General features: G+C 47.6%; 1 protein-coding gene and 1 pseudogene across 1 annotated transcript; both read right to left on the bottom strand.

The window, feature by feature from the left end:
• Positions 1-21,144: 21,144 nt before the first annotated feature.
• Positions 21,145-24,164, bottom strand: LOC123142487 (protein FAR1-RELATED SEQUENCE 5-like; annotated as a pseudogene).
• Positions 24,165-25,829: 1,665 nt separating this feature from the next.
• On the bottom strand, positions 25,830-27,174 carry LOC123143826 (probable C-terminal domain small phosphatase). The gene has a single exon (XM_044562831.1). It carries the CDS (start codon positions 26,978-26,980, stop codon positions 26,030-26,032), a length of 951 nt encoding a protein of 316 aa, XP_044418766.1. The 5' UTR covers positions 26,981-27,174; the 3' UTR covers positions 25,830-26,029.
• Between the last annotated feature and the right edge of the window lie 736 nt (positions 27,175-27,910).

The following is a 27,910-nucleotide window of genomic DNA, read 5'->3' as shown; positions in this document are numbered from 1 at the left end:
GCGCTCTTTTGTGTGCTCATACGTCCGCTGTTTGGACGCCTCAGACATGATGAAATCACTGTTCTGACCTTGTCAGAGTTTTTAGTCGCAAACTAAACCCGACGTGAAAGTATTTCACGATTTGACCCTTTTAGAAACGCCAGGGTCCGCAGCATTTCTGGTCAACACCGAAACGCCGACCTAGCTAGCGTTTCTTCCCTGGCCCACTGCCAGTCCGAGGACGCGTTGCTTGCTGACGTGGCGGGCTGGAAACGCCGAGCTAGCTAGCATTTCTGGAAACGCCAGCATCAATGGCATTTCTGGTGCAGATATTTTAGGTGGCTGTGGGGCTTTCACCCACCACTCACCACTCACTCTCTTCTCCCCCATTGGCCTATCCCGAGATCTTGCCCTTTTCCCCCTTTGTGTCCCTCACTTAGCCCCTCTCAAATCCTTGCAAATCTATTGGGTTGGTCCATGGATCCGGTGTCATTTTCGTTCGTTGAGGTAACCTCCTTCATCTCACAAATTTTTATTGGTTGGATTTGTCCATTTGGATTGATTTGTTCTTGTTGTTCCTAACCCTAGTTTTGAACATGGATCTATAATGTGATGTTTTGAGTATTGTTGTTCCAATAGTGTTGCATTGTGATGTTGTTGAGCATACCTTATTGTTTGGTTTATGATTAATGTTAAGATTTAGGGTTAGGGTTAGTGGTTTTGTTAGCAATGTGGTATATTTAGCATTGTACATTTCTTATACTTATATATGTTCCCCTTTTTTAGACGGACAAGATTGTGAATATTCATTATGTTGACAAAGAGGAATTCATGAATGCGGATATTGTTGACAAGTATGAGGAAGTGTTGATATTTCTTGAGACTCCTAGTTATGAAGAGGTTGTGGAAGAAACACGGATAAGATTAAAGTGGGTGGATGCAAGTGACCAAGTTGAATTAGTAGGAAGATATGATGTTGGGTCAGCACACAAGTGTGGAATGAAGACAATGCCTATCAAGTCCAATTTGCATTTGGCTACATATAAGGAGGTTGTTGCATCCTCGGTAGTCAAGTCACTCGAAGTATTTGCAAGTAAGGTGGTCAAGGCTCCTCTCTTTCATGTTGACTTGAACCAAACCTTAGTAGATGGCGTGAGCCCGATTAGTAGTGTGCCGCCTATTGTTGAGCATAAAGTTGAGGCGGAAGCCAATGAGTATCCCCAATATGAGTTTGGAGGTAGTGCACCAATGAAAGATGATGGTGATGACTCCGACGAAGAGTATGAGAGGCACCACAACATTGTTGGTGACGTAGAGGCTGAAGTAAGGCATCAGGACATGGATCCTGACATTATCTATCAGCGTGCTTGTGTGGATGACTCGGATGATGAAGGCCCGGTGAATGAGTTGGACGAGGATGGCTTGACTGAGAAAGAAGCAGAGTGGTACACAAAAATCACCGGTAGGGATCACAAAGTTCCCTTGTTTTGTGATGTTAGCCTTGCAGATAAGGCTATAGTCGACGGTGGCATGAGCAAGACAATTGAGGCTAGACAGTTCCCAAGTAGTACACCCAACGAGATTTCGATGTCGTGGTGAGGAAAGGTTTGATGTTCAAGCACATGCTAGAATTCAGGATGTGGTTGTGTGAGTATGCTGTCAAACACCACAGGCCTTTCATAGTTGTTCACTCGGACTGCAACAAGTGATACACCGTGGAATGTGAGGTAGAAAGATGCAAATGGAAAGTCAATGGAAGACTCACAAAAGATGGTTCATGGAAGATAACTAGTTGCAAAACCACTCACCAATGCACACCGCCGGCCGTAGAAGCATGGAAGACACACCGTCAACTAACCTCAAAATTCATTGGTTATAAATACCAGAAACATATAGTCGAGGTCCAACCATTAAAGTGAAGTTGTTGATGAGTTGGATTGAAGATAAGTTCGGATATAAGGTCAAGTACGGGAAGACATGGAAGGCCAAGCAAGTCGCTCTCAGAATGTTGTACGGTGGATGGGAAGAGGCGTACAACATGCTACCCAGGTTGCTGGGAGCAATGTCGTATAGAAACCCAGGAATGTACCACTATGTCCAAGATATTGAAGGAGTGTTCCATCGTGCCTTTTGGATGTTTGGCCCATGCATTGCTGCTTTTGAGCATTGTCGATCGGTTCTGTCTATAGATGGGACATTCTTGACAGGAAAATACAAGGGCACACTCATGATAGCAATGGCACATGATGCTAACGATCAGGTGTTGCCTGTGGCATTTGCTTTGGTCTCCGTGGAGAACCAAGACAACTGGGAATGGTTCATGAGACTTGTTAGGAGCACGGTCATTCCTCCGAATAGGGAGGTATGCATCATATCCGATCGACACCAAAGCATATTGAAGGCCGTGGATATTCATATTCCAGGGCATGCGAGGCTTCACCACCGATGGTGTATGAGGCACTTCGTTGCAAACTTTTACAGGGCTTGTAAGAATAAGGATCTTTGCAAGGATCTTAACTCTGCATGTGTAGCCTTCTCCGTTAAGTCATTCACGACACGCTTGAACAAAATCTATGAGAAGGAAAACGAAGGTGGGAAAGATTTCTTAGAAAGGAATATTGATGAGAGACACAAGTGGTCACGGGCATGTGACGAAGGAGGCATGAGATATGGTGACATGACAAGCAATCTTGTTGAGTGCTTCAACTTTGTCTTGAAGGGCGCCCATAGGGATACGCTCCCACATCCAAATCTGTAGGGCCCAAATGAAATGACCAAGACAAGATTTCGTCTTACTCCTCATACATGCTCCGTCCAACTGCACATTTGTACACACATTAAACAATCACATGCAAAAAATCTCTTTCATATAATGAGAATGCATCATATTAGCATTACCTGATGGTACAAGAAGGCTAGTGCCGCCGACCCCCAACTCCACTTAACATCCCAGTTACGAAGAGGGTCCAAGAACATCCACGAGGCTGTGTCTCCCGTGCCGTCAGGAAACACCACTTGGGTCAAAAGATTTCATAAGTAAGCCCTGGCGTACCTCTCCACAATAGCCGGACTAGCATTCTCTGGGCACTCGTAAAAATGTTCTTGTAGCCACGAGAACAAAACACCAGATGGCCCAGGATCCTTCTTTGTTTCATGAATCCACGGGGGAGGTTCAACACCAACCAAACCTGCAACCCTTTGTCGCCACCCCTCAGACTTCACCTTCCCGGTAAGAGCCCTGCCCTCGATCGGAAGCCCGGAGATCATCGCAATATCCTCCAAAGTGACGGTCATCTCACCAAGAGCAAGGTGAAAAGAGTGCGTCTCCGGCCTCCAACGGTCCGTAAGGGTGGTAATGGCCGTCGAGTTCAACCATGGTGGTGTGCCTTTAAAGTTGAGCACAAACTGGAGAAGATCCATTCTTCTAAAATAAGGCTCATAGCGACGGTCATACTTCAGGGAGTCACGTGGGTTGTGGCATCTCAACCAAAGTATTGGATGAACCTACAAAAAACACATGCACAATTAATATACTTCTCTAAACTACTGACAATATGAGAATCAACCATGTAGATACATAATTACCTCCCCTCTTTCCACTAGCAGAGCACGATGCTTCTCCTCGTAATAATCATCAAGACCGGGATATTTATCCGGCTCAAACATCCTACAAAATAAGGTCAATGGATTCGTTATGATATATGCTTTAAATTATGACCACATCATTTACAAAATCGTGAGAGAAACTACTACAAATTATCCAAAAGGTACAAATTACGAACCACATTACCAACACCAATTTTTTTCGACCTATTTATGAACAAATAATAGCTTCAACCTAATCCAAAATAATGGTCTATCTTTAAATACAATACTACACAAGTTCACTAAGAATACTTCAACACAAAGAGTACTTGTCTTCTTTCTAAACATAATCTAACTAAATATTCATCAAACAAATCACTAATAACTCGTCTTGGGGTTCCACCATGTTTGAAAAAATACATCTACATAAGCCAATCTTAACTGAAAATAAATGGAGGATTGGGAAGAGAATACCTCAAGCAACTTGGGGATGCTTCGATCTACTCATCTTGATGGTCAAAAAAGCAGATTTGGGGGGGATTTGGTGAAGAAGAGGGGAGGGGCGGCCGCCAGTTCCTCGCTAGACGAACTGCCCGAGCGGAGCTAGGATGGGCTGGGTCAGGCCCCCGCGGCCCCGCGCGCATTACTTCATACAGGGCAGAAACGCCAGGGACATTGGCGTTTCTGACGTGCCACATCAGCGAAATCAACGGGTTCGGGCTGACCGTGGGCCAGGGTAGAAACACTAGCTGCCTCGGCGTTTCCATGTTGCCCAGAAACGCTAGCTGGTTCGGTGTTTCGGAGTTGACCAGGAACACCGCGGTTTCTAGCGTTTTTAAAAGGGTCAAATCATGAAATACTTTCGTCTCTGGTTCAGTTTGCGACGATAAACGCTGACAAGATCAGAACAGTGATTTCGGCCCCTGAGACACGCCTCTGATTTTGATACATGTTGATGGGATGTTCGTCAATGTAACCACGGTGGGTCCTGGCTACGTCAACTTCTTTGATTACTCTTGGGATGTTGCCTTGGCTCCCGTCGCCGACATGCAATGGCCACGGTTTGTTCGTGCCGCAACCTCGGCCAAGCAGGTGTCCGGTATCCTCACTCCTTGCCCTCTGATATATATCATATATGGTACCCTTAGAGCATCTACAACTAGGATGCACAAATATGCTCACTTAAACGTTTGCGGACCCTCCAACCATCACACAAACGTTACGGCGTGTTCATTTTGACCTCTTATTTTTCCTAGCACACAACCACGAGTCCACCCACTTTGAATCCCTACTTTTCCTTTCTATTTAAGACATTAGAGCTTCTCCAGCAGCCTTTGTATATTGGATTGCTAAAAACTTGTTATAGCAAGAGGAGAGAGAAGGTTTACAAAGCCAACATGTTTTTCTTTTTTTGCTTTCGCAACCTTTGTATATTGGATTGCTATATTTGTACAAAACACACAATGACATGTAGGGACAATTTGTCATACACACTACACACTAACTTACGTACATGAATACATATACTACCACAACTCGCCACCGTACATGTCACATATACACACAACACACGTGTACACGTACACATACACTCCACGAAAAAAATTCATGCAAAAAAACATATACAACACAGCACACATGCGTCATGCAAAAAAACAAATACACACAGCACACGTACATGTACACGCGCACACAACACACACACGCGCACGGCATACATGGCCCACCGGTCATTGAGACAAAAATATGGCTAGGACCACTTTAGGAGGCTTTGTAAAATTATAGCAAGTGGCATCTCCACTTTGCAAACATGCAAAGGTGCGAATATAGCAAGCTTTGTAAAAATTTATGGTGGGGACTACTTATGCAAAGGCTGTTGGAGAAGGTTTTTTTTTTTGCCAAGATTGCTAAAATAGCAATTGAGTGTTAATATACAAAGGCTGTTGGAGATGCTCTTACATCAAACATGTTGTGTGCACCATCCGAGGGCCGGATGTTATACTCCAATAAAGCCCCTCACGTATATGCTCCTTTGGATATGACACTGGCAACGGAAGCAGGGCAGGCTGCAATTATTTATTGTGTTTACTGGGATTTGAACCTCGAACCTCTTGGTTGCAAGTTTGAGGAAAGATGGACTATCTATTTATACGTCAACACTAAATAGATCCGGTCAGCACACGCGCAAGCACGCGGCGGCTACGCCAAGCAGCATGCGCGCTGCGGCCGGCCAGCACAGCACGCACGCAGCTGCTGTGGCCAGTGCAACAGCGGGCAGCACGAGCACCCAACATATGCACGCTTTCCATGCATGCAGGTCGGGAGATGACGAATAACGGCGGCCGTGGTGCACTTTAGAAGATGAACACAAGACACGGAGGTTGCTGCAGTCGCTCGAGGGCGACGAAGGGGACGTGTTGGCCAACGCTCCTTCCCTCGCGAGTCGCGACCATGTGAATCCGGACGCAACCAACGCACACGTGGTCGGCGCTTCCTTTCACATGACTCCGGCGCCCTGTCGAGCCGCTTGAGCACGTCGGCCCCACCGCGGCACTGGCGCGAGCTGCGGTGCGGGCGACCCCCGACGGCCTTCCTCCCCTGTTGCGAGCTCTTCTCTGACGCGGTCTCCTCTGCGGTGCATGGTTTCGTCCGAGAGAGAGGAGAAAGAAAATAAAATGTCTGGCTGCAGGTGGGGCTGATGAAAATAGGGCTGATGTGAGGGATGTGTCCGGCCATCTTCATATTCTCCCCGCGTATGGGTTGTATGTGAAGATTTGTGGACCGACCGAAGAGGCCCGAACAAAGTGGGGGGTTTGGTTGGGTGACATTTTTTCTCTTTGTTGTTCAGATTGTCCATCCAGACGTTTAGAAAGACTTTGAGGGGTCCGGTTCTCGGATCTAGCCATACAGTGAATGTTATATTATACTCCCTCGGTAAAAATATATAAGACGTTTTAGTTTACTAAAGTAGTGATCTAAAACGTCTTATAATAGTTTATAAAGTAATACTTAAGAATCATATTGCTCCTAGAGTGTATAGCTAGATTGCCTGCTTGCAGGTAAACATGTTCTCTACTTTGTTGATGCATCCATATTTTACCCGCAAAAAGAAAAAAATATGCACCATATTTTACTTTCTTGTATGATTTATCGTCTTATTTTAGAGCCCGCAGTTACTTCAAGGCTCGACCTCAATAATTGGATAGTTATCTGAGATAAGATGGTGCTCGTGAGAGATTTCTTGTCTCAGCTATGTATATTGTCATTCAGGTGTCCCCCATTTTTAAGGTCCCCGCGCGTCATCTCTGGCGCACGGGGGAAACCCTACCGCGCCGCCGCCGCCCCTCCTCGCTCCGTCCCCGCTTCGCCGCCGCCGGAGGGGACACCAGCGAAGCCCGCGTGGTCCCCAGGGAAGGTGGCAGCGGGGCGTTCTTGTCGTTCTCGCGCAGATCTCGCGGCGGCCGGTGGCGTGCGGCGGAGTTCCGCCGGTGGCTGGCGCCTGCTGCCCGTGGGGCGGCGTCCCTCACGGCAGCGGGGCGGCCCCTGAACGGCGCTTGGTGGTGGCCACGTGGCGGCGCGCGGGTGGGCCGGATCTGGGCTTCCGGTCTACGTCCTCGTCGTGGCAGCGCTTGCCGTTGCCCTCGGTCATGAGGCGTGGTCCGGGACGGGCCGAGCGCCGGTGGTGCTGGCCAGGACGCACGCTGGCAGCGCCCTACTTCATCTCGCGTCGTCTCGTTGGCCAATGGTGGTGGTCATCTTCTTCGTCAGAGATGGCCGACCAGAGGCTTGGTGATCGGATCTCGGGATCCATCATCTAGTCCCGGCTGCAAGTTGGGAAAACATGGTTGCCGGTGAAAACCGAGCCGTTGGCAGGCGATGGCGGCGTTCTACGCCGTTACCTTGATGGAGGCATTGTCGTGTAACTACTGTCGACCCACTCGTGCTGCTCTGGGGGAAACCCTAGGATCTGGTGTTCCAGATCGGACGATGGCGGCACTGCGGTGTCGTTTCTCTCTTGGGAGCATCGTTTGTGGAGCAGCGCTGGAAGTCAGAGGCAGGAGGTGGGGCGGCTTCGTCTTGCACGGAGCTTCGGTGGAGATGTCAAGTCATGCGTGACCGACAGGTGCTACGCTTTGTCATGCCTGGTCGGCAGGTGCTACGCACGACAAATTCTCCAAAGGCTTCAAGCTGTGTCGGCTGGTGGTACTTGGCAGCATGGTGCTGAGGTGTATCAGTGGCGACCGCGACGTGCTCAGCTGTTTGCGCGCAGGGAGGAGGTGCCGTTGGGCGCCGTGGTGGCGTCGACTATAGCTAGACCGAGCAAGGTCGATGCATCAATACAGTTCTGAAAATGGAGCGGTGGCAGCTGGCGGCAGCGGCCTCTGAGAGCACGCCGGATCGGCGAGACCCATGCCCGGCAGGCGTCCTGGATGGGTCCTCAGGTCTTAGATGTTAGGTTTGGCTGCGATGTCTGTTTGGTATTAGGCCCAGGCTATCTGCGCCCCTCATCATCTGGATAGGTGTAGCGACAGTTTGTTGCTTAGGCGGCGGCTTTAGTCTTACTGTGGTATTACTTTGTAAGGTCTTGCGAGAATAATTAATAAAGTGGCCGTATGCATCACCCAGGTGCAGAGGCCGGGGGTCATCCTCCTTTTCTAAAAAAAATATTATCATTCAGGTGGGATTTGTGGTGTGGTAGAAGCATCTGACCAGCCTTTCCGATCACCGGATGGCCTTCCGCCGTCGCCGCCAACAAGTCTACTAGACGCCCCTCCACCATCGAGTTCCCAAATTTGCACTACCTCGGAGTCAATGCATGACCACCACAAGATCTACACTACTTGTCGAGTGGCAACGCTTCGAGGCGATGGTGGGATGTGCTGGTGCAACACAAAACATGGGGCAGCGGTCGACAACAACGCCGTGGTGTCTCATGGCTGCGTGCTCTGCGATGCAGGCGGTCTCTCCCATTGGCCGTGATACAAAAGGTTGAAGTTTAGTTCCGAATGATCCATCACCATACCCCGTTGCTCAAGTCTCCCCCCACACAGATATTTCTTCCCTTATGTCTCCTATTCCCGAACTCACAGATTTATCATAACTACACTTACTAGCTCTTTCTCCTCCATTTTTTTTTTTTGGTTTCTTGTGCGCGTGTAGGCATACTACAACACTAGTCTCAAAGTGTTGTTTTTTGAGTTTCCCCCTCGTACAACGTATTCTCTCTTTCTCTTTAGTGTCCTGCGAATGTGCAAGGGAGAGAGCGATGATAGCTATCTCTTCTTGATTCTTGTCAAATATATAGTGGTGCTAGCAAGCTCTCATAGTAATATCGTGGCCGCTTATTGTTGCCTGGTAGGTAACAATGTACCACTGCTTCACTGATTTATTTTGAAGGGGAATGCCAGCTTGTGATCAAAAGGACGGACAAAGCTAATCTACTGAAGTTAGTAGCCTCTCTAGCCAATTGGTTGTCAGCCAATGAGAGATGTCTTCTTAGGCTCATCTGGACGCATCAAATTTTCTCATGTTGTCTCTCTCCCTAAATCCATTAAATTATTTTTCTTTCTCCCTATTGGTTGTTAATCTGCCGATATGTCCTTTGCTTCTGTGTGAGTGGGCTGAGCACTATTGTTTGTTTTGGGGTGAGCAACGTATAATGATGTCCAGAAGAAAGACACATGGTCATCAAAATTTAATAGGGCATTATTCGGTATTTTTACAACATTTATTCTTGACAACTGTGAAATCTAAGAAACAATGCCAAAACAATATAATCTAAAAGTGGTGATTTGTATGGTGGGCGTCATAGAGCTTTAGGGTAACCATAGTAACAAATAGGCATCGTATTGTTCATCTGCAAACATAATACCAAGCTACGATATGAGTAACAGAGACTTCTGATTGTAGCATTCATCAAAAATCATACAACTCCATGATTTGACCAATCGAGATTCCCTATAACTTACCCCAGTGATATATGAACAATCCACAATTCTAGCAATCATAGTCTCAGCAGCATCACTAAAAGGCCATGTCTGTGGTAACGGTAAAATGGCAGTGGAATAAGACACACTTTGAATCTACATGACGCGATGTCTACAATAATAATAGTAAAAGTGTTGGGGATCGTTGCAGAAATTAAAAAATTTCTACGCATCACCAAGATCAATCTATGGAGTAACTAGCAACGAGAGAGAGGGGAGTGCATCTTCATACGTTGAAGATCGCGAGAAGGAAGCGTTGCAAGAACGCGGATGAGGGAGTCGTACTCGTAGCGATTCAGATCGCGGTAGATTCCGATCCTAGCGCGAACAACGGCACCTCCGCGTTCAACACACGTGCAGCCCGGTGACGTCTCCCGCACCTTGATCTAGCAAGGAGGAGGGAGAGGTTGAGGAAGAGGGCTCCAACAGCAGCACGACGGCGTGGTGGTGATGGAGTGGCAGTTCTCCGGCAGGGCTTCGCCAAGCTCACGCGGAGGAGAGGTGTTGGGGAGGGGAGGGGCTGCGCCTTGGATGTGGTGCTGCAGCCCTCCCTCCACCCCTCTATTTATAGGGAGAAGGGGGAAGGGGGCCGGCCCCTCTAGATGAGATCTAGAGGGGGGCGGCGGCCAAGGGGGAGGGGGCTTGCCCCCAAGCAAGGGGGGTGGCGCCCCCTTTAGGTTTCCCCCCAACCCTAGGCGCATGGGCCCTAGGGGGGATGGCGCCCAGCCCACTTAGGGGCTGGTTCCCTTCCACCTACAGCCCATAAGGCCCTCCGGGGCAGGTGGACCCTCCCGGTGGACCCCAGGAACCCCTCTGGTGGTCCCGGTACAATACCGGTATACCTCCGAATATTTCCGGTGACCGTATGATGACTTCCCATATATAAATCTTCACCTCCGAACCAATCCGGAACTCCTCGTGACGTCCGGGATCTCATCCGGGACTCCGAACAACATTCGGTAATCACATGCAAACCTTCCTTATAACCCTAGCGTCATCGAACCTTAAGTATGTAGACCCTACGGGTTCGGGAATCATGCAGACATGACCGAGACACCTCTCCAGCCAATAACCAACAGCGGGATCTGGATACCCATGTTGGCTCCCACGCGTTCCACGATGATCTCATCGGATGAACCACGATGTCGAGGATTCAAGCAATCCCGTATACAATTCCCTTTGTCAATCGGTACGTTACTTGCCGAGATTCTATCGTCGGTATCCCAATACCTCGTTCAATCTCGTTACCGGCAAGTCACTTTACTCGTTCCGTAATGCATGATCCCGTGACTAACTACTTCGTCACATTGAGCTTATTATGATGATGCATTATCGAGTGGGCCCAGAGGTACCTCTCCGTCATACGGAGTGACAAATCACAGTCTCGATCGTGCCAACCCAACAGACACTTTCGGAGATACCTGTAGTGCACCTTTATAGCCACCCAGTTACGTTGTGATGTTTGGTACACCCAAAGCATTCCTACGGTATCCGGGAGTTGCACGATCTCATGGTCTAAGGAAATGATACTTGACATTAGAAAAGCTTTAGCAAACGAACTACACGATCTAGTGTTATGCTTAGGATTGGGTCTTGTCCATCACATCATTCTCCTAATGATGTGATCCCGTTATCAATGACATCCAATGTCCATGGTCAGGAAACCGTAACCATCTATTGATCAACGAGCTAGTCAACTAGAGGCTCACTAGGGACATGTTATGGTCTATGTATTCACACATGTATTACGATTTCCGGATAACACAATTATAGCATGAACAATAGACAATTATCATGAACAAGGAATATAATAATAACCATTTTATTATTGCCTCTAGGGCATATTTCCAACAGTCTCCCACTTGCACTAGAGTCAATAATCTAGTTACATTGTGATGAATCGTACACCCATAGAGTTCTGGTGTTGATCATGTTTCGCCCGTGGAAGAGGTTTAGTCAACGGATCTGCGACATTCAAATCCGTATGCACTTTACAAATATCTATGTCTCCATTTTGAACATTTTCACGAATGGAGTTGAAGCGACGCTTGATGTGCCTGGTCTTCTTGTGAAACCTGGGCTCCTTGGCAAGGGCAATAGCTCCAGTGTTGTCACAGAAGAGAGTCATCGGCCCCGATGCATTGGGAATAACTCCTAGGTCGGCAATGAACTCCTTCATCCAGATTGCTTCATGTGCTGCCTCCGAGGCTGCCATGTACTCCGCTTCACATGTAGATCCCGCCACGACGCTTTGCTTGCAACTGCACCAGCTGACTGCCCCACCATTCAAAATATACACGTATCCGGTTTGTGACTTAGAGTCATCCAGATCTGTGTCGAAGCTAGCATCGACGTAACCCTTTACGACGAGCTCTTCGTCACCTCCATAAACGAGAAACATATCCTTAGTCCTTTTCAGGTACTTCAGGATGTTCTTGACCGCTGTCCAGTGTTCCATGCCGGGATTACTTTGGTACCTTCCTACCAAACTTACGGCAAGGTTTACATCAGGTCTGGTACACAGCATGGCATACATAATAGACCCTATGGCCGAGGCATAGGGGATGACACTCATCTTTTCTCTATCTTCTGCCGTGGTCGGGCATTGAGCCGTGCTCAATCTCACACCTTGCAATACAGGCAAGAACCCCTTCTTGGACTGATCCATATTGAACTTCTTCAATATCTTGTCAAGGTATGTGCTTTGTGAAAGACCTATGAGGCGTCTCGATCTATCTCTATAGATCTTGATGCCTAATATGTAAGCAGCTTCTCCAAGGTCCTTCATTGAAAAACACTTATTCAAGTAGGCCTTTATGCTTTCCAAGAATTCTATATCATTTCCCATCAATAGTATGTCATCCACATATAATATGAGAAATGCTACAGAGCTCCCACTCACTTTCTTGTAAACACAGGCTTCTCCATAAGTCTGTGTAAACCCAAACGCTTTGATCATCTCATCAAAGCGAATGTTCCAACTCCGAGATGCCTGCACCAGCCCATAGATTGAGCGCTGGAGCTTGCATACCTTGTCAGCATTCTTAGGATCGACAAAACCTTCCGGCTGCATCATATACAATTCTTCCTTAAGGAAGCCGTTAAGGAATGCCGTTTTGACGTCCATTTGCCATATTTCATAATCGTAGAATGCGGCAATTGCTAACATGATTCGGACGGACTTCAGCTTCGCTACGGGTGAGAAGGTCTCATCGTAGTCAACTCCTTGAACTTGTCGATAACCCTTAGCGACAAGTCGAGCTTTATAGATGGTAACATTTCCATCCGCGTCCGTCTTCTTCTTAAAGATCCATTTATTTTCTATCGCTCGCCGATCATCGGGCAAGTCTGTCAAAGTCCATACTTTGTTTTCATACATGGATCCTATCTCGGATTGCATGGCTTCAAGCCATTTGTTGGAATCTGGGCCCGCCATTGCTTCTTCATAGTTCGAAGGTTCACCGTTGTCCAACAACATGATTTCCAGGACAGGGTTGCCGTACCACTCTGGTGCGGAACGTGTCCTTGTGGACCTACGAAGTTCAGTGGTAACTTGATCATGATCGTCATCATTAACTTCCTCTCTAGTCGGTGCAGGCACCACAGAAACATTTTCTTGTGCTGCGCTACTTTCTGATTCGAGAGAGGTCATCTCATCAAGTTCCACTTTCCTCCCACTTACTTCTTTCGAGAGAAACTCTTTCTCCAGAAAGGACCCGTTCTTGGCAACAAAGATCTTGCCTTCGGATCTGAGGTAGAAGGTATACCCAATGGTTTCCTTAGGGTATCCTATGAAGACGCATTTTTCCGACTTGGGTTCGAGCTTTTCAGGTTGAAGTTTCTTGACATAAGCATCGCATCCCCAAACTTTAAGAAACGACAGCTTAGGTTTCTTTCCAAACCATAATTCATACGGTGTCGTCTCAACGGATTTCGACGGAGCCCTATTTAAAGTGAATGCGGCAGTCTCTAAAGCATAACCCCAAAATGATAGCGGTAGATCGGTAAGAGACATCATAGATCGCACCATATCCAATAGAGTGCGATTACGACGTTCGGACACACCATTACGCTGAGGTGTTCCAGGCGGCGTGAGTTGTGAAACAATTCCACATTTCCTTAAGTGTGTGCCAAATTCGTGACTCAAATATTCCCCTCCACGATCTGATCGTAAGAACTTTATTTTCCTGTCACGTTGATTCTCAACCTCACTCTGAAATTCCTTGAACTTTTCAAAGGTCTCAGACTTGTGTTTCATTAAGTAGACATACCCATATCTACTCAAGTCATCAGTGAGGGTGAGAACATAACGATAGCCACCGCGAGCCTCAACGCTCATTGGACCGCACACATCAGTATGTATGATTTCCAATAAGTTGGTTGCTCGCTCCATTGTTCCGGAGAACGGAGTCTTGGTCATTTTTCCCATGAGGCATGGTTCGCACGTGTCAAATGATTCATAATCAAGAGACTCCAAAAGTCCATCTGCATGGAGTTTCTTCATGCGTTTGACACCAATGTGACCAAGGCGGCAGTGCCACAAGTATGTGGGACTATCATTATCAACCTTACATTTCTTGGCATTCACACTATGAATATGTGTAACATCACGTTCGAGATTCATTAAGAATAAACCATTGACCAGCGGGGCATGACCATAAAACATATCTCTCATATAAATAGAACAACCATTATTCTCGGATTTAAATGAGTAGCCATCTCGCATCAAACGAGATCCAGATACAATGTTCATGCTCAAAGCTGGCACTAAATAACAATTATTGAGGTTTAAAACTAATCCCGTAGGTAAATGTAGAGGTAGCGTGCCGACGGCGATCACATCGACCTTGGAACCATTCCCGACGCGCATCGTCACCTCGTCCTTCGCCAGTCTCCGCTTATTCCGCAGCTCCTGCTTTGAGTTACAAATATGAGCAACCGCACCGGTATCAAATACCCAGGAGCTACTACGAGCGCTGGTTAGGTACACATCAATAACATGTATATCACATATACCTTTGGTATTGCCGGCCTTCTTATCCGCTAAGTACTTGGGGCAGTTCCGCTTCCAGTGACCGTTTCCCTTGCAATAAAAGCACTCAGTCTCAGGCTTGGGTCCATTCTTTGTCTTCTTCCCAACAGCTTGCTTACCGGGCGCGGCAACTCCCTTGCCGTCTTTCTTGAAGTTCTTCTTACCCTTGCCTTTCTTGAACTTAGTGGTTTTATTCACCATCAACACTTGATGTTCCTTTTTTATCTCCACCTCCGCTGATTTCAGCATTGAATATACCTCAGGAATGGTCTTTTCCATCCCCTGCATATTGAAGTTCATCCCAAAGCTCTTGTAGCTAGGTGGGAGCGACTGAAGGATTCTGTCAATGACCGCATCATCCGGGAGATTAACTCCCAGCTGAGATAAGCGGTTGTGCAACCCAGACATTTTGAGTATGTGTTCGCTGACGGAACTATTCTCCTCCATCTTACAACTGTAGAACTTGTCGGAGACTTCATATCTCTCGACCCGGGCATGAGCTTGGAAAACCATTTTCAGCTCTTGGAACATCTCATAAGCTCCGTGCTGCTCGAAACGCTTTTGGAGCCCCGGTTCTAAACTGTAAAGCATGCCGCACTGAACCAGGGAGTAATCATCAATACGTGTTTGCCAAGCGTTCATAACGTCTTGGTTTGCTGGGACGGGTGCTTCACCTAGCGGTGCTTCAAGGACATATGCTTTCTTGGCAGCTATGAGGATGATCCTCAAGTTCCGGACCCAGTCCGTATAGTTGCTACCATCGTCTTTCAGCTTGGTTTTCTCTAGGAACGCGTTGAAGTTGAGGTTGACATTAGCGTGGGCTATTTGATCTACAAGACATATTGTAAAGATTTTAGACTAAGTTCATGATAATTAAGTTTATCTGATCAAATTATTAATGAACTCTCACTCAGACAGACATCCCTCTAGTCATCTAAGTGATACATGATCCGGGTCAACTAGGCCGTGTCCGATTATCACGTGAGACGGACTAGTCATCATCGGTGAACATCTTCATGTTGATCGTATCTGCTATACGACTCATGTTCGACCTTTCGGTCTCTTGTGTTCCGAGGCCATGTCTGTACATGCTAGGCTCGTCAAGTCAACCTAAGTGTGTTGCATGTGTAAATCTGGCTTACACCCGTTGTATGCGAACGTTAGAACCTATCACACCCGATCATCACGTGGTGCTTCAGAACAACGAACCTTCGCAACGGTGCACAGTTAGGGGGAACACTTTCTTGAAATTTTAGCGAGGGATCATCTTATTTATGCTACCATCGTTCTAAGCAAATAAGATGTAAAACATGATAAACATCACATGCAATCAAATAGTGACATGATATGGCCAATATCATTTTGCTCCTTTTGATCTCCATCTTCGGGGCGCCATGATCATCATCGTCACCGGCATGACACCATGATCTCCATCATCGTGTCTTCATGAAGTTGTCTCGCCAACTATTACTTCTACTACTATGGCTAACGGTTAGCAATAAAGTAAGTAATTACATGACGTTCCAGTTGACACGCAGGTCAAAAATAAATTAAGACAACTCCTATGGCTCCTGCCGGTTATCATACTCATCGACATGCAAGTTGTGATTCCTATTACAAGAACATGATCAATCTCATACATCACATATATCATTCATCACATCCTTCTGGCCATATCACATCACATGACACTTGCTGCAAAAACAAGTTAGACGTCCTCTAATTGTTGTTGCAAATTTTTACGTGGCTGCTATAGGTTTCTAGCAAGAACGTTTCTTACCTACGCCAAAACCACAACGTGATATGCCAATTTCTATTTACCCTTCATAAGGACCCTTTTCATCGAATCCGATCCGACTAAAGTGGGAGAGACAGACACCCGCTAGCCACCTTATGCAACTAGTGCATGTCAGTCGGTGGAACCTGTCTCACGTAAGCGTACGTGTAAGGTCGGTCCGGGCCGCTTCATCCCACGATGCCGCCGAATCAAGATAAGCCTAGTAACGGCAAGTAAATTGACAAAATCGACGCCCACAACAACTTGTGTTCTACTCGTGCATAGAAACTACGCATAGACCTATCTCATGATGCCACTGTTGGGGATCGTTGCAGAAATTAAAAAAATTCTACGCATCACCAAGATCAAACTATGGAGTAACTAGCAACGAGGGAGAGGGGAGTGCATCTTCATACCGTTGAAGATCGCGAGACGGAAGCGTTGCAAGAACGCGGATGAGGGAGTCGTACTCATAGCGATTCAGATCGCGGTAGATTCCGATCCTAGCGCCGAACAACGGCACCATCGCGTTCAACACACATGCAGCCCGGTGACGTCTCCCGCACCTTGATCTAGCAAGGAGGAGGGAGAGGTTGAGGAAGAGGGCTCCAACAGCAGCACGACGGTGTGGTGGTGATGGAGTGGCAGTTCTCCGGCAGGGCTTCGCCAAGCTCACACGGAGGAGGAGAGGTGTTGGGGAGGGGAGGGGCTGCGCCTTGGATGTGGTGCTGCAGCCCTCCCTCCACCCCTCTATTTATAGGGAGAAGGGGGAAGGGGGCCGGCCTCTCTAGATGAGATCTAGAGGGGGGCGGCGGCCAAGGGGGAGGGGGCTTGCCCCCAAGCAAAGGGGGGGCGCCCCCCTTTAGGTTTCCCCCCAACCCTAGGCGCATGGGCCCTAGGGGGGATGGCGCCCAGCCCACTTAGGGGCTGGTTCCCTTCCACCTACAGCCCATAAGGCCCTCCGGGGCAGGTGGACCCTCCCGGTGGACCCCCGGAACCCCTCTGGTGGTCCCGGTACAATACCGGTATACCCCCGAATATTTCCGGTGACAGTATGATGACTTCCCATATATAAATCTTCACCTCCGGACCAATCCGGAACTCCTCGTGACGTCTCGGATCTCATCCGGGATTCCGAACAACATTCGGTAATCACATACAAACCTTCCTTATAACCCTAGCGTCATCGAACCTTAAGTGTGTAGACCCTGCGGGTTCGGGAATCATGCAGACATGACCGAGACGCCTCTCCAGCCAATAACCAACATCGGGATCTGGATACCCATGTTGGCTCCCACACGTTCAACGATGATCTCATCGGATGAACCACGATGTCGAGGATTCAAGCAATCCCGTATACAATTCCCTTTGTCAATCGGTACGTTACTTGACCGAGATTCGATCGTCGGTATCCCAATACCTCGTTCAATCTCGTTACCGGCAAGTCACTTTACTCGTTCCGTAATGCATGATCCCGTGACTAACTACTTAGTCACATTGAGCTCATTATGATGATGCATTACCTAGTGGGCCCAGAGATACCTCTCCGTCATACGGAGTGACAAATCCTAGTCTCGATCCGTGCCAACCCAACAGACACTTTCGGAGATACCTGTAGTGCACCTTTATAGCCACCCAGTTACGTTGTGACGTTTGGTACACCCAAAGCATTCCTACGGTATCCGGGAGTTGCACGATCTCATGGTCTACGGAAATGATACTTGACATTAGAAAAGCTTTAGCAAATGAACTACACGATCTAGTGCTATGCTTAGGATTGGGTCTTGTCCATCACATCATTCTCCTAATGATGTGATCCCGTTATCAATGACATCCAATGTCCATGGTCAGGAAACCGTAACCATCTATTGATCAACGAGCTAGTCAACTAGAGGCTCACTCGGAACATGTTATGATCTATGTATTCACACATGCATTACAATTTCCGGATAACACAATTATAGCATGAACAATAGACAATTATCATGAACAAGGAAATATAATAATAACCATTTTATTATTACTTTTAGGGCATATTTTCAACAAAAAGTAGTGGAAGTAACAACAACTTGGAAGCTACAACACTTTGAATCGTGCACACAAGTCCGGTTGAACTCAAGCTAAGAAAAACAAAGGAAAACAAAAAAAGTAAAGGATTGCAGCATGCTGTATAGGTGAGAGATGTTCAGTTCACAGGCAGTCGTGACGGGGAACAAGGGTCGCTTGGTGGATCGGAAGGCTTACACCTTGGTTAACCTCGTGTTCTCCTCTGTTCCCAAACCACCCGGACGTGTAATTCCTGCTTTGTGAGTCAACTAGTAGTGAACTGGGTTGTTATCATTTGAAAAGAGTGAAACGAGTTTTGCATAATTTCATCTTCAATGCAATTCCAGATTCGGTTTCATTTGGACCACATAAACGTATCTTTTTTTTTAATTTTCACATAAACGTATCTAACATTCAACAATCTGTATTCAAGAAGATCCTAAAAGATCAATCCCCACCACCATCTCCGACAAAAATAATCTTGGTATTGCACAATTTCATCTTCAATGCAAATTCCGGTTTCAGTTTCATTTGAACCACGTAACAATAATTAGCAAAATACATTCAGAAAGATTCTGAAAGATCAATGCTCACCACCATCTGCTAACCAGTTCACCAATATTCAGGAAAACCAGAGAAGGGAAAATTTTCAACCAGTTCACCACCATCTGCTAGCCAGTGGCTAACCGTGTGCCAGTTGATGTGGTCGACACGCCCGGTTGACGGCAAGCTCAGCACGAGTGCGACACTTTCAGGCGATGGTGGGATGTGCAGCGCAAAGAGGTGGCGCAACGGTTGACAACAACACGCGGTCTCTCCGGTTGGACGTGACACAAAAGGTCGACGGTCAGCTCTGAATAACCACCAACCAGAGCCAGTTGCTCAAGTCTTCCCACACACAAATATTTCTTCCCCGACGCCGAAAGTCCTATTCTGAGCTCGAGCTCAGATGGACTCGATATCATAGCAGTCAACTGTTGTTGAGATTCTCACTGCTGCAGGTATTTCAGCCCGTATATGGACATGTATGCGCTGCTTTTTCCCACATTGTGGCCCACCCAGCTGTCGTCGTCAATGCAACGACCGTCACTCCCTCAGCGCCGGCTCAGATGACGAGAGCGAATCTTGGTCCACTGCTCAGACGTTGGCTGCTAAACGGCCGTTGTCCACCCGGACCCACACCTAGCTCCTTCCACTACAAGACTCCAGAGGCTGCTCCGGTTCCATCGCGGCCTCTAGTCTGGCATCACCTCCGTACCCACTAGCCGGATCCGAAGCCATATGGATGGGTGATCTCCACTGCAAAACAGATAAAGAGGACGCCGGTTTTACAATCGTTTCCATTAGCAAGACGTATTGACGTGGAATCAAATCTTCAGAACTACATACAAAAGATATTCGGTACCTTCAAGAATTCTACGGACAGCTCACATTCTATCCTGCTAGTCGAATGCGTAGCTGCTAACTAGTTCACACTATATTCAGAAGCAATAGCTTCTCGAGAGACCTGTTAACCATGGTTTCAGTCTTCCTCCAAGACAGAGAGAGTACGCACCTCCTGCCCGTTGTCGATCCGTGTGAATGCTGTCAAAACTGACCCGTACACATCGACATCTAATGCCTCCATCTCCTAGCAAGCAAGGCAATGGCGCCCCCATTCTTCTCATTTGAATGCCCGTCCCAAGCTAGCAAAGAACCAATCCTCGCTCGTCGTCTTCAAATTTCAAATTTTGGGATCTACATGCACACTGACACTTGGCATCCAACCCCAGTTATCATGCCAAGGCAACTCACATTTACAATAGTCCACCACACGAAATGTTTCTAGAAAGATATTTGTCGAAACAATGGCCCAGGGCCACACACAGCCAGTGTACAGCACACCATTTGAGAACATGGTACGCTTCCAACAGCCCCAAAAATTAAAAACATGTACGCTTGGCAACTCTGGTACAGTGACAACCCATTTGAGAACTACAACAGGGAAATTGCACAGGATGAAAACGCACAGTAAAGTACTGAACCGAACAACCATAATTTTTGAGTTCACGTCCAACCAACATATAGCCAAGCACACACAAAACATGCCCAGAGTTCACAGCCTAGATTACAAGTTTGCATACACCATTTATCTTCTTGATTTTCCTAAATCCCTCCTGCTATTCTTAGTTCCATTGCTTTATTACAATTGTTTCGTCGATGCCCTTCGACACCACAATTTTGCATCTAGCAGGCTTTCGAGGCTGCTTTGGGACATCTCCATGATCCGGACAAGTTGTTCGCTTGTGTCCTTGCGTACGGCATATTGTGCAAAATCTGGTCCGTTTGCTCAATCCTTCATATGGAGCTTTCTCCCTACTGGTTGTTGGCCGGCCCATCTCTTTCCTTTTTTCTGGAGCCAGCAATCCGTCCAACCGGTTGCTTGTCCTCGAAATGGAGTCATTATCTGCAAGTTCACCAGCAACTGCAGGCTCCTCTGCATGCTTCATGTGTTCTCCATCCATACCAGCAGTGTTTGAATGATTCACCACGAGTCCTTTATCTGCAAGCCTGTCCTCCAGCCCAAGACCATCTCTGACTTCAGCACATGGTAGAATCACTGACAAATTAGCCCTGAACAGATCCATCAATCAGTTGTATGCATCCAAACTGGTGTCTCCCAGCCTCACTAGCTCCATTGCATGCATGTACATGGTGAAGTGTCTGTACAAAAATGGATTGTTCTTCATGCTATCCTTCTAGTATTGGACTAGGTGGGTAGGTAGTATATCTCTAGCATCTTTCATCCATCTCTTCACGATATGTTTTGCTCGTATTTCCTTCGCCCGAATGAAATCTAACACCTACATAGGCATGAACGAAAAAACTGGGAATCATTTGCATGATGCATAATTTGCAGTACAATTCAACATGATCTCTGCATAAAAGAACACAGGTCAAAGGCCCAGGCGCTAACCTTCAGCACATGGCTGCAAAGCAAGCCCATGTGTGCAAATTGTCCACACTCGCAGTCGAATTCATCCTCCCCATCTAGCATCCTAACCGTGTATGCCACTCTGCACCATTTCTCTCTCTTCTCCGCCTCGCTGTGGATTGCAACATACGTCTTGTGTTTCTCAATCTCTTCAACTTGATAAGCGCCACATTCATACAATATATGGCCAAACTTTCAAACATGGCTCTTGTATATATCTTGCTAGCATGCCTTTCCACTGCGAGGTTTGCCGTCATTAGCGGCCTCCCCTGCACAATTAGTACACAACCACTGTAAATGTTCTTTTTTTCTACTCATATGTTTGCCCCAATGACTTCAACTATGTACAGCATTCCCAACAAGAATTACTTACAATTCGTGTTCGCTTCTCTTCGTAGTTCTCCTCCGACTCCCAGTACTTCTGAACAAACATGTGCATTGGGCAATCAGGAGGCACATAATTCTTTAGCATATGGTTTGCACTCTAACTCCTCTGTGTGCTCGCCATTTTGCACAAAAAACTCCCTTAAAATAAGGCTTCGCCCATTTCTTACGGATTTCATACAGGTTCGTCATGTACGGATGCGCCCTAAGCTTGTACTTGTCTAGCAACATGTCCCAAGCTTTCTCAAATTCATCTTCTGTCAACATGTGATTTATAACCTTATAGAACTCAGCTCTAAAATCACTTTTCTTCGTGTACAAGACCACCCAATGATTCTTTTGCTTTCTTCAGAATATGCCACTTGCACCAATGGTGTGTTGCACCCGGCATAACTTTCCTAATAGCCAGCTCCATAGCCCGGTTCTGGTGTGCAAATGCAAACAAAAAAATTCATCACGACCTCATAACCGATTGCATACTTTTCGAAGCAATTATAGGAGTGTACCTGTCAGTATGGTCACCGTGGAGACCCGCCCATCATTCTAAGGAATTCTGAGAAAACCCACTCAAAACTATCTTCCGTTTCATCTCGCACGAGCACACCTGCCAGGATCACACTCTGAAAATGATTGTTTACCCCTACAAAAAGGCCGAAAGGCATGTCGTACAGATTAGTCCGGTAAGTCATGTCAAATGTTATAACATCACCAAAAAATGAATATTGCAGCCTGCTACTCCCACTAGCCCACATCAGATTCTTAATCCTGCCCTCATTGTCAGACTGGACCCTATACATGAAGTGTGGATCTTTAGCCCCAATCTCTGCGAACACATCCATTGTTTTTTTTTCACATCATCTTCTGCATTGTCTCTATTTATCTTCCCACACAGGTTACGCAACGACCTCTTCATGAACGGAACATTTTCCATTGATCCAAAGTAGCCTCCGGTGATGCCGTACACCTTTGCTAAGTTGACATTGTTCTGCCTTAACTGCTTCACTATATCCCTAGTGTACACATCTATGTGCTTGTTTGAGGCCCAGTGTACTGTCTCACCGAAATTAGGCCACAACGAGTGGTTGTGATTGTCTCTATGCTCTGTTATGTACCACCCATTGTCCTCCGCTCATAGCAGCCTTATTAGAGCAGGGCACTCGCAACGACAAGACCTTGTGTTCTCCACCCCAGCTTTTCCCTGCAAAATGATCGACAACAAAAGTCAGTGAGTTCAGTAATTTCTTTGCTACCACACACGCAGACACAAAATACGAATTGTATGTCCCAGCATAAACATAAATAATAATAAAAAACTCACCGAGCAACCACAAACTATTTCTTGCATGCATTTTGTCCTCTCCACATTTAGCCTGCTCTTGCCGTAACGAATGCCAAAGCCCTTCTCCCACGAGTACAAATTGTAGAAGTCATACGCCTCGCCCACCGAGTCGAATGTTGTGCCGATAACTGGTGTGATAACATTCTCAGTTGGGTTCTCAGCAAATGTCCACACAACTTTCTCGAACGCACTGACCTGGTTCGGACAAGGTGGCCTGCTTGGTGCAGGAGCTCTAATCCTCAACCTGCAAACACATCCACCTCCATAACTCTCCCCAGAATTCAATAGCCTTGCGCAATCTACTCAACTCTCCCCAAATGCATGTGATCTGAAGCAAGATTACAAGCTCTTCATACAAATTTCATTACTAAGTCCAACGTGTCTGAACCTAATAACTTACTGTAACTGCTTGTCTGCGATGCAAAAACAATGCTTCTTATCTCATTTTACATAACAATTAATCCCTACAAAAAATGCTACTAACTCTAATGATCTGACAAGTAAAAGCTCATTCTACAAACATTGCCACCATCTCTTCATATACTTGGTGTGTGTGTGTGTGCTACATTTCTGCTCAACAAAAAATCAGCTACTACTAATTTTGCTTCTGAGCATGACCAACAGCCAGGACTAACCTCTTATTCCATCCTGGCGCATGAGGATTCATCTACCCAGTAGACAGCTCCGACGATGGTGGAAAGTTATCCATCCGGATCGCCGCCGAAGGCTTGCCTAACAGAATCTGCCCGTGGCCACTGTCGTCGGAGCGCGCATACCCTCCTCCTCCACCGCGTGGCCACTGCCGTCCGCCCTCCTCCACCACATCCAGCTGCGCCACCGCAGGCAGCACATCTCCCCCATCCGCCATAGCCGCCGCCGCCGCCACTGGCGGCGGTACCAAGCTTTCTCCCACCTCCTCCAGGAAAGTGGATCTGAGACAGGGGCAGGCCATGTTTCTGTTAGACTCCAGATCTTGACCAACTAAAATCGCAAGGAGAACGTGAGGCCGGCGAGGAGGACAGATGCACGTACCTGCACATAGGCTGCATCAGGAACTGCATGGATGGTCGCCGCCGGGCTCCTCCTACTGATTATCCAGCCGACAGCTTCGAAACGAAAGCACCGCTTCGGGGAAGAAGGACCTAGACGACGCATTCAATTCATGCCCGAGCCCACCAAACGGAAAGCTAAAATCCTGGGCTACGGATCAGATGTGAGCGCCAATTCTGGTCCACGGCCCACCCCGTGCCCCTCTAACGGCTGGCATCCCGCGCCTTACAAATAGGCCCACCAGCTATTGCTGTCGCGACCGTTTTTTTCAACAGTACACATTTTTTAGCGATTCTCCAGCGCTCGTACAGCACAGCGGCACAGATCCAAATGAGATATCGAAAGGCCTAGATAACGAGCTCATCTTAGCTCGCGCACAAAAACTCCACGTCCCCCCGACGCCTCCTTTTCCCGCACTAGAGGTTTATCGTAACTACACTTCCCTAGCTCTTTCTCCTCCATTTTTTTTGTTTGTTTACTCTACGCGTGTAGCCCGTCCTACAATACTAGTATTTTTTTTTAGAATCCTACAATACAAGTCTCGAAGTGTTGTTTATTCAGTTTTCCCCTCGTATAGCTTATTCTTTCTTTCTCTTCAATTGCGTACGAATCTGCATGTTGCTTCCAGTATAGCAAACCAACAAAGGCGCAAGGGAGAGAGTGATGATGGCTATCTCTTCCTGATACTTGTCAAATATATAGTGGTGCTAGCAAGCTCTCATAGTATCACGCCTGCTTATTACTGCCTGGTAGGTAACAATGTACCACTGCTTCACTGATTTTATTTTGAAGGGAAATGCTAGCTTGTGACCAAAAGGAAAGACAGAGCAAATCTTCTTTAGGGTAACCATAGTAACAAATAGGCATCGTAGTATTCATCTTCAAGCATAATACCAAGCTATGATATGAGTAACGGAGACTTGTGATTGTAGTATTCATCAAAAATCATACAACTCCACGATTTGACCAATCGAGATTCCATATAACTTACCCCGGTGATATATGGATAATCCACAATACTAACAATCATAGTCTCGGCAGCATCACTAAAAAGCAGTGTCATTGATAAAGGTCAAACTGTGAATCTATATGACGCGGTGTCTACGATAATGCTAGTGAAAAGTAGTGGAGGTAACAAAAACTTGGAAGTTACAATACTTTTGATCGTGCGCACAAGTCCGGTTCAACCCAAGCTAAACCGTACCCTGGGCAGGTCAGTTGGCCGACACAATTGGGCCTATGCCCGGTCGATATACAAGTTAGAAAATAAAGGAACACAAAAAAAAGTACAGGATTGCAGTGTGCTGTATAGGTGAGAGATTTTCAGTTCACAGGAAGTCGTTCATAGAGGTGAGTAACTACAAACAGAACAGAGGTAGCGAGCACTTCAGAAAAACAGAGGTGGCTACGGGGAACGAGGATCGCTTGTGGATTGGAAGGCTTCGGCCCCGTGTTGTCCCCTGTTCCCAAACCACCATGGCTTGTAGTAATTCCAGCTTTGTTAGGTGTAGTAGTGAACTGGGTTGTTATCATTTGGAAAGTGTGCGGAACGAGTTTTGCATAATTTCATCTTCAATCCAATTTCAGTTTCAGGACCGTTTGAACCACATAGACATATTTAACAATCTGCACTCAAGAAGATCCTGAAAGATCAATGCTCACCAGTCACCATAATATCCGACAAAAGTAATTCTTGATGCACATTCCAGTTTCAGTTTCATTGAACCACATAAAAACATTTAACAAACTGCATTCAGGAAGATTCTGAAAGATCAATGCTCACCACCATCTGCTAACCAGTTCACCAATATTCAGGAAGACCCAAGAAGGGGAAATTTATACCTCCATCTCCTCGCCGGCGCCTCGGGCACTCGGCTCACTTCGCTGTGGCGAGATCCTTGTAGTACCTGATGGCCTCCCTGGTATCTTCGAACCCTGCGGCGGCGTCCAAGAATCGCATGACCTTCTCCAGCTCCTGGTCATTGGCGTCGTCGATGAAGGGTGCCACCGGGAGGGCGTTCTCTGGCTGCAGGGAGTAGGCGTTTGGGTTGTCGTCGACGATGATGGCGCAGTCCGGAGCCCGGCCAGTGGCCGACAGGTCCTTGACGAGCCTGCCGTCGCCGTCGTCTCGGCAGGCGCTGCGGTACAGGCGGTGCGCGATCAGCGCGCCCGTGGGGTCGAGGCGGTCGAGCACGAGGGAGGCGTACTGCTCCAGCCCCGCGGTGAAGATGACGACCTCGAAGGCTTCCGCCGCCGCGCGGAGGAAGTCGTCGACGCCCGGGCGCTTGCAGACGTAGAAGGTGACCGCCTTGCCACAGATGACCGGCCGCACGGTGAAGTCGTAGCGCGCCGGCGCCGGATCGGTCTGGGAGTGGATGAGCGTCTCGTCGAGGTCCAGAAAAAGGGTCTTCTTTTCCGGATCCGACGGCGGCGGGAGCGCGGCGGCGTGGACCCTGCCGGGCCGCTGAGCGCGGGGGGAGAAGTGCGGCGTGGGCGGGGGCGAGGAGGAGCGGAGGCGCTGGAACCCTGCTGCCCCGGCCCTGCGCTTGGACGGGGAGCCGAGGACGGCGAGGCGGGCGAAGACCTTGATGAGGCGGCGGCGGCAGAAGCGCACGGAGCGGCCGAAGGAGGAGGCCACGGCGGCGGGGGCGGCCGCGAGGGACTTGAGCGGGGACGCCCTCCGCTTCGTGGAGGACGGGCGGCGGCCCCCGCGAAGGGCCTGGCGGCGCCTCGCCGCTGGGGACGGCGACGGCGACGGCTTCGCGGGGCTGCCGGTGCCGGTGCCGGGCCTGGCCGCCGGCGCCTTCGTGGGCGTCCTCGACACCATCACGGGATGCCCTGCTGCTGCTCGCCGCTTGCGCTGGACTTCTCAGATTCTCGAGCTCTGAGAGACGAAGAGGATGAGGGGGAGTGTGGGGAGCGGGATGCGATGTGGGGTGAATTTGAGTTCTTCTCGAGGAAGATTTCGCAACGGTCGGAAAGGGGGGAGACGAAGTGGAAATCGTGTGCGGTTTGAATAAAGAAATGGCAACGGTCGATTCGGACCTGCTGCAAACGCGGGTTGTATAAACTTGTCAGCTGGACTTCCCAACTCCTATCCGGCGCCTATGGCGCCGTTTAATGGCTTATGCGTACACGAAGCACACCTCCCACGAACAAATGGGCCGGCCCATGTAAACTGTATAACCGCTGGTTTTTCCTCGTTTTGGAAGCTTCCGGCACTACGCTTGAGGCAGGATCTCCAGGTCTCAGAGGCTGCGATCATGTCAGATTGCGAGGGCGTCATCCAAAGCATAGAAGGAGGAACCCGGGGCATTAACACCATGATCATTGAGGACATCAGGGGATTGAAGTTGGGATCAGATGGTATTCTTTTCCGTCATGAGCATCGTGAAGCAAACTTGGATGCTCACAAGTCGCAACATTGCAAAAAAAAACTCTTTAGTTCCTGATCCAGGCCATCATGTTTGCGGTTTTTTTTCCGCTGGTCTCTTATAAGTTTATTTGGCCGGTTTCTCTTTTGGTTTTTTATTTCCTTTTCTTGTTCTTTCTATTTTTTTCATTTTCCTTTCTTCTTTCCCCTTTTTGGTTTTTGGTTTTATTTTTTAATATTTTTTCAGATCCGTGAATATTTTTTAATTCGTAAACTTTTTCAAACTCATGATTTTTTTTCAAAATCATGAACTTTTGAAAATTGGTGAAATTTTTTAAATACGTAAAAAACTTAAATTTTCCGAGTGTTTTCTCAAATGCGTGA

This window comes from Triticum aestivum, chromosome 6D (genome assembly GCF_018294505.1).
Source record: "Triticum aestivum cultivar Chinese Spring chromosome 6D, IWGSC CS RefSeq v2.1, whole genome shotgun sequence".
Lineage (NCBI taxonomy): Eukaryota > Viridiplantae > Streptophyta > Magnoliopsida > Poales > Poaceae > Triticum > Triticum aestivum.
This window is presented reverse-complemented; position numbering and strand designations above follow the sequence as displayed.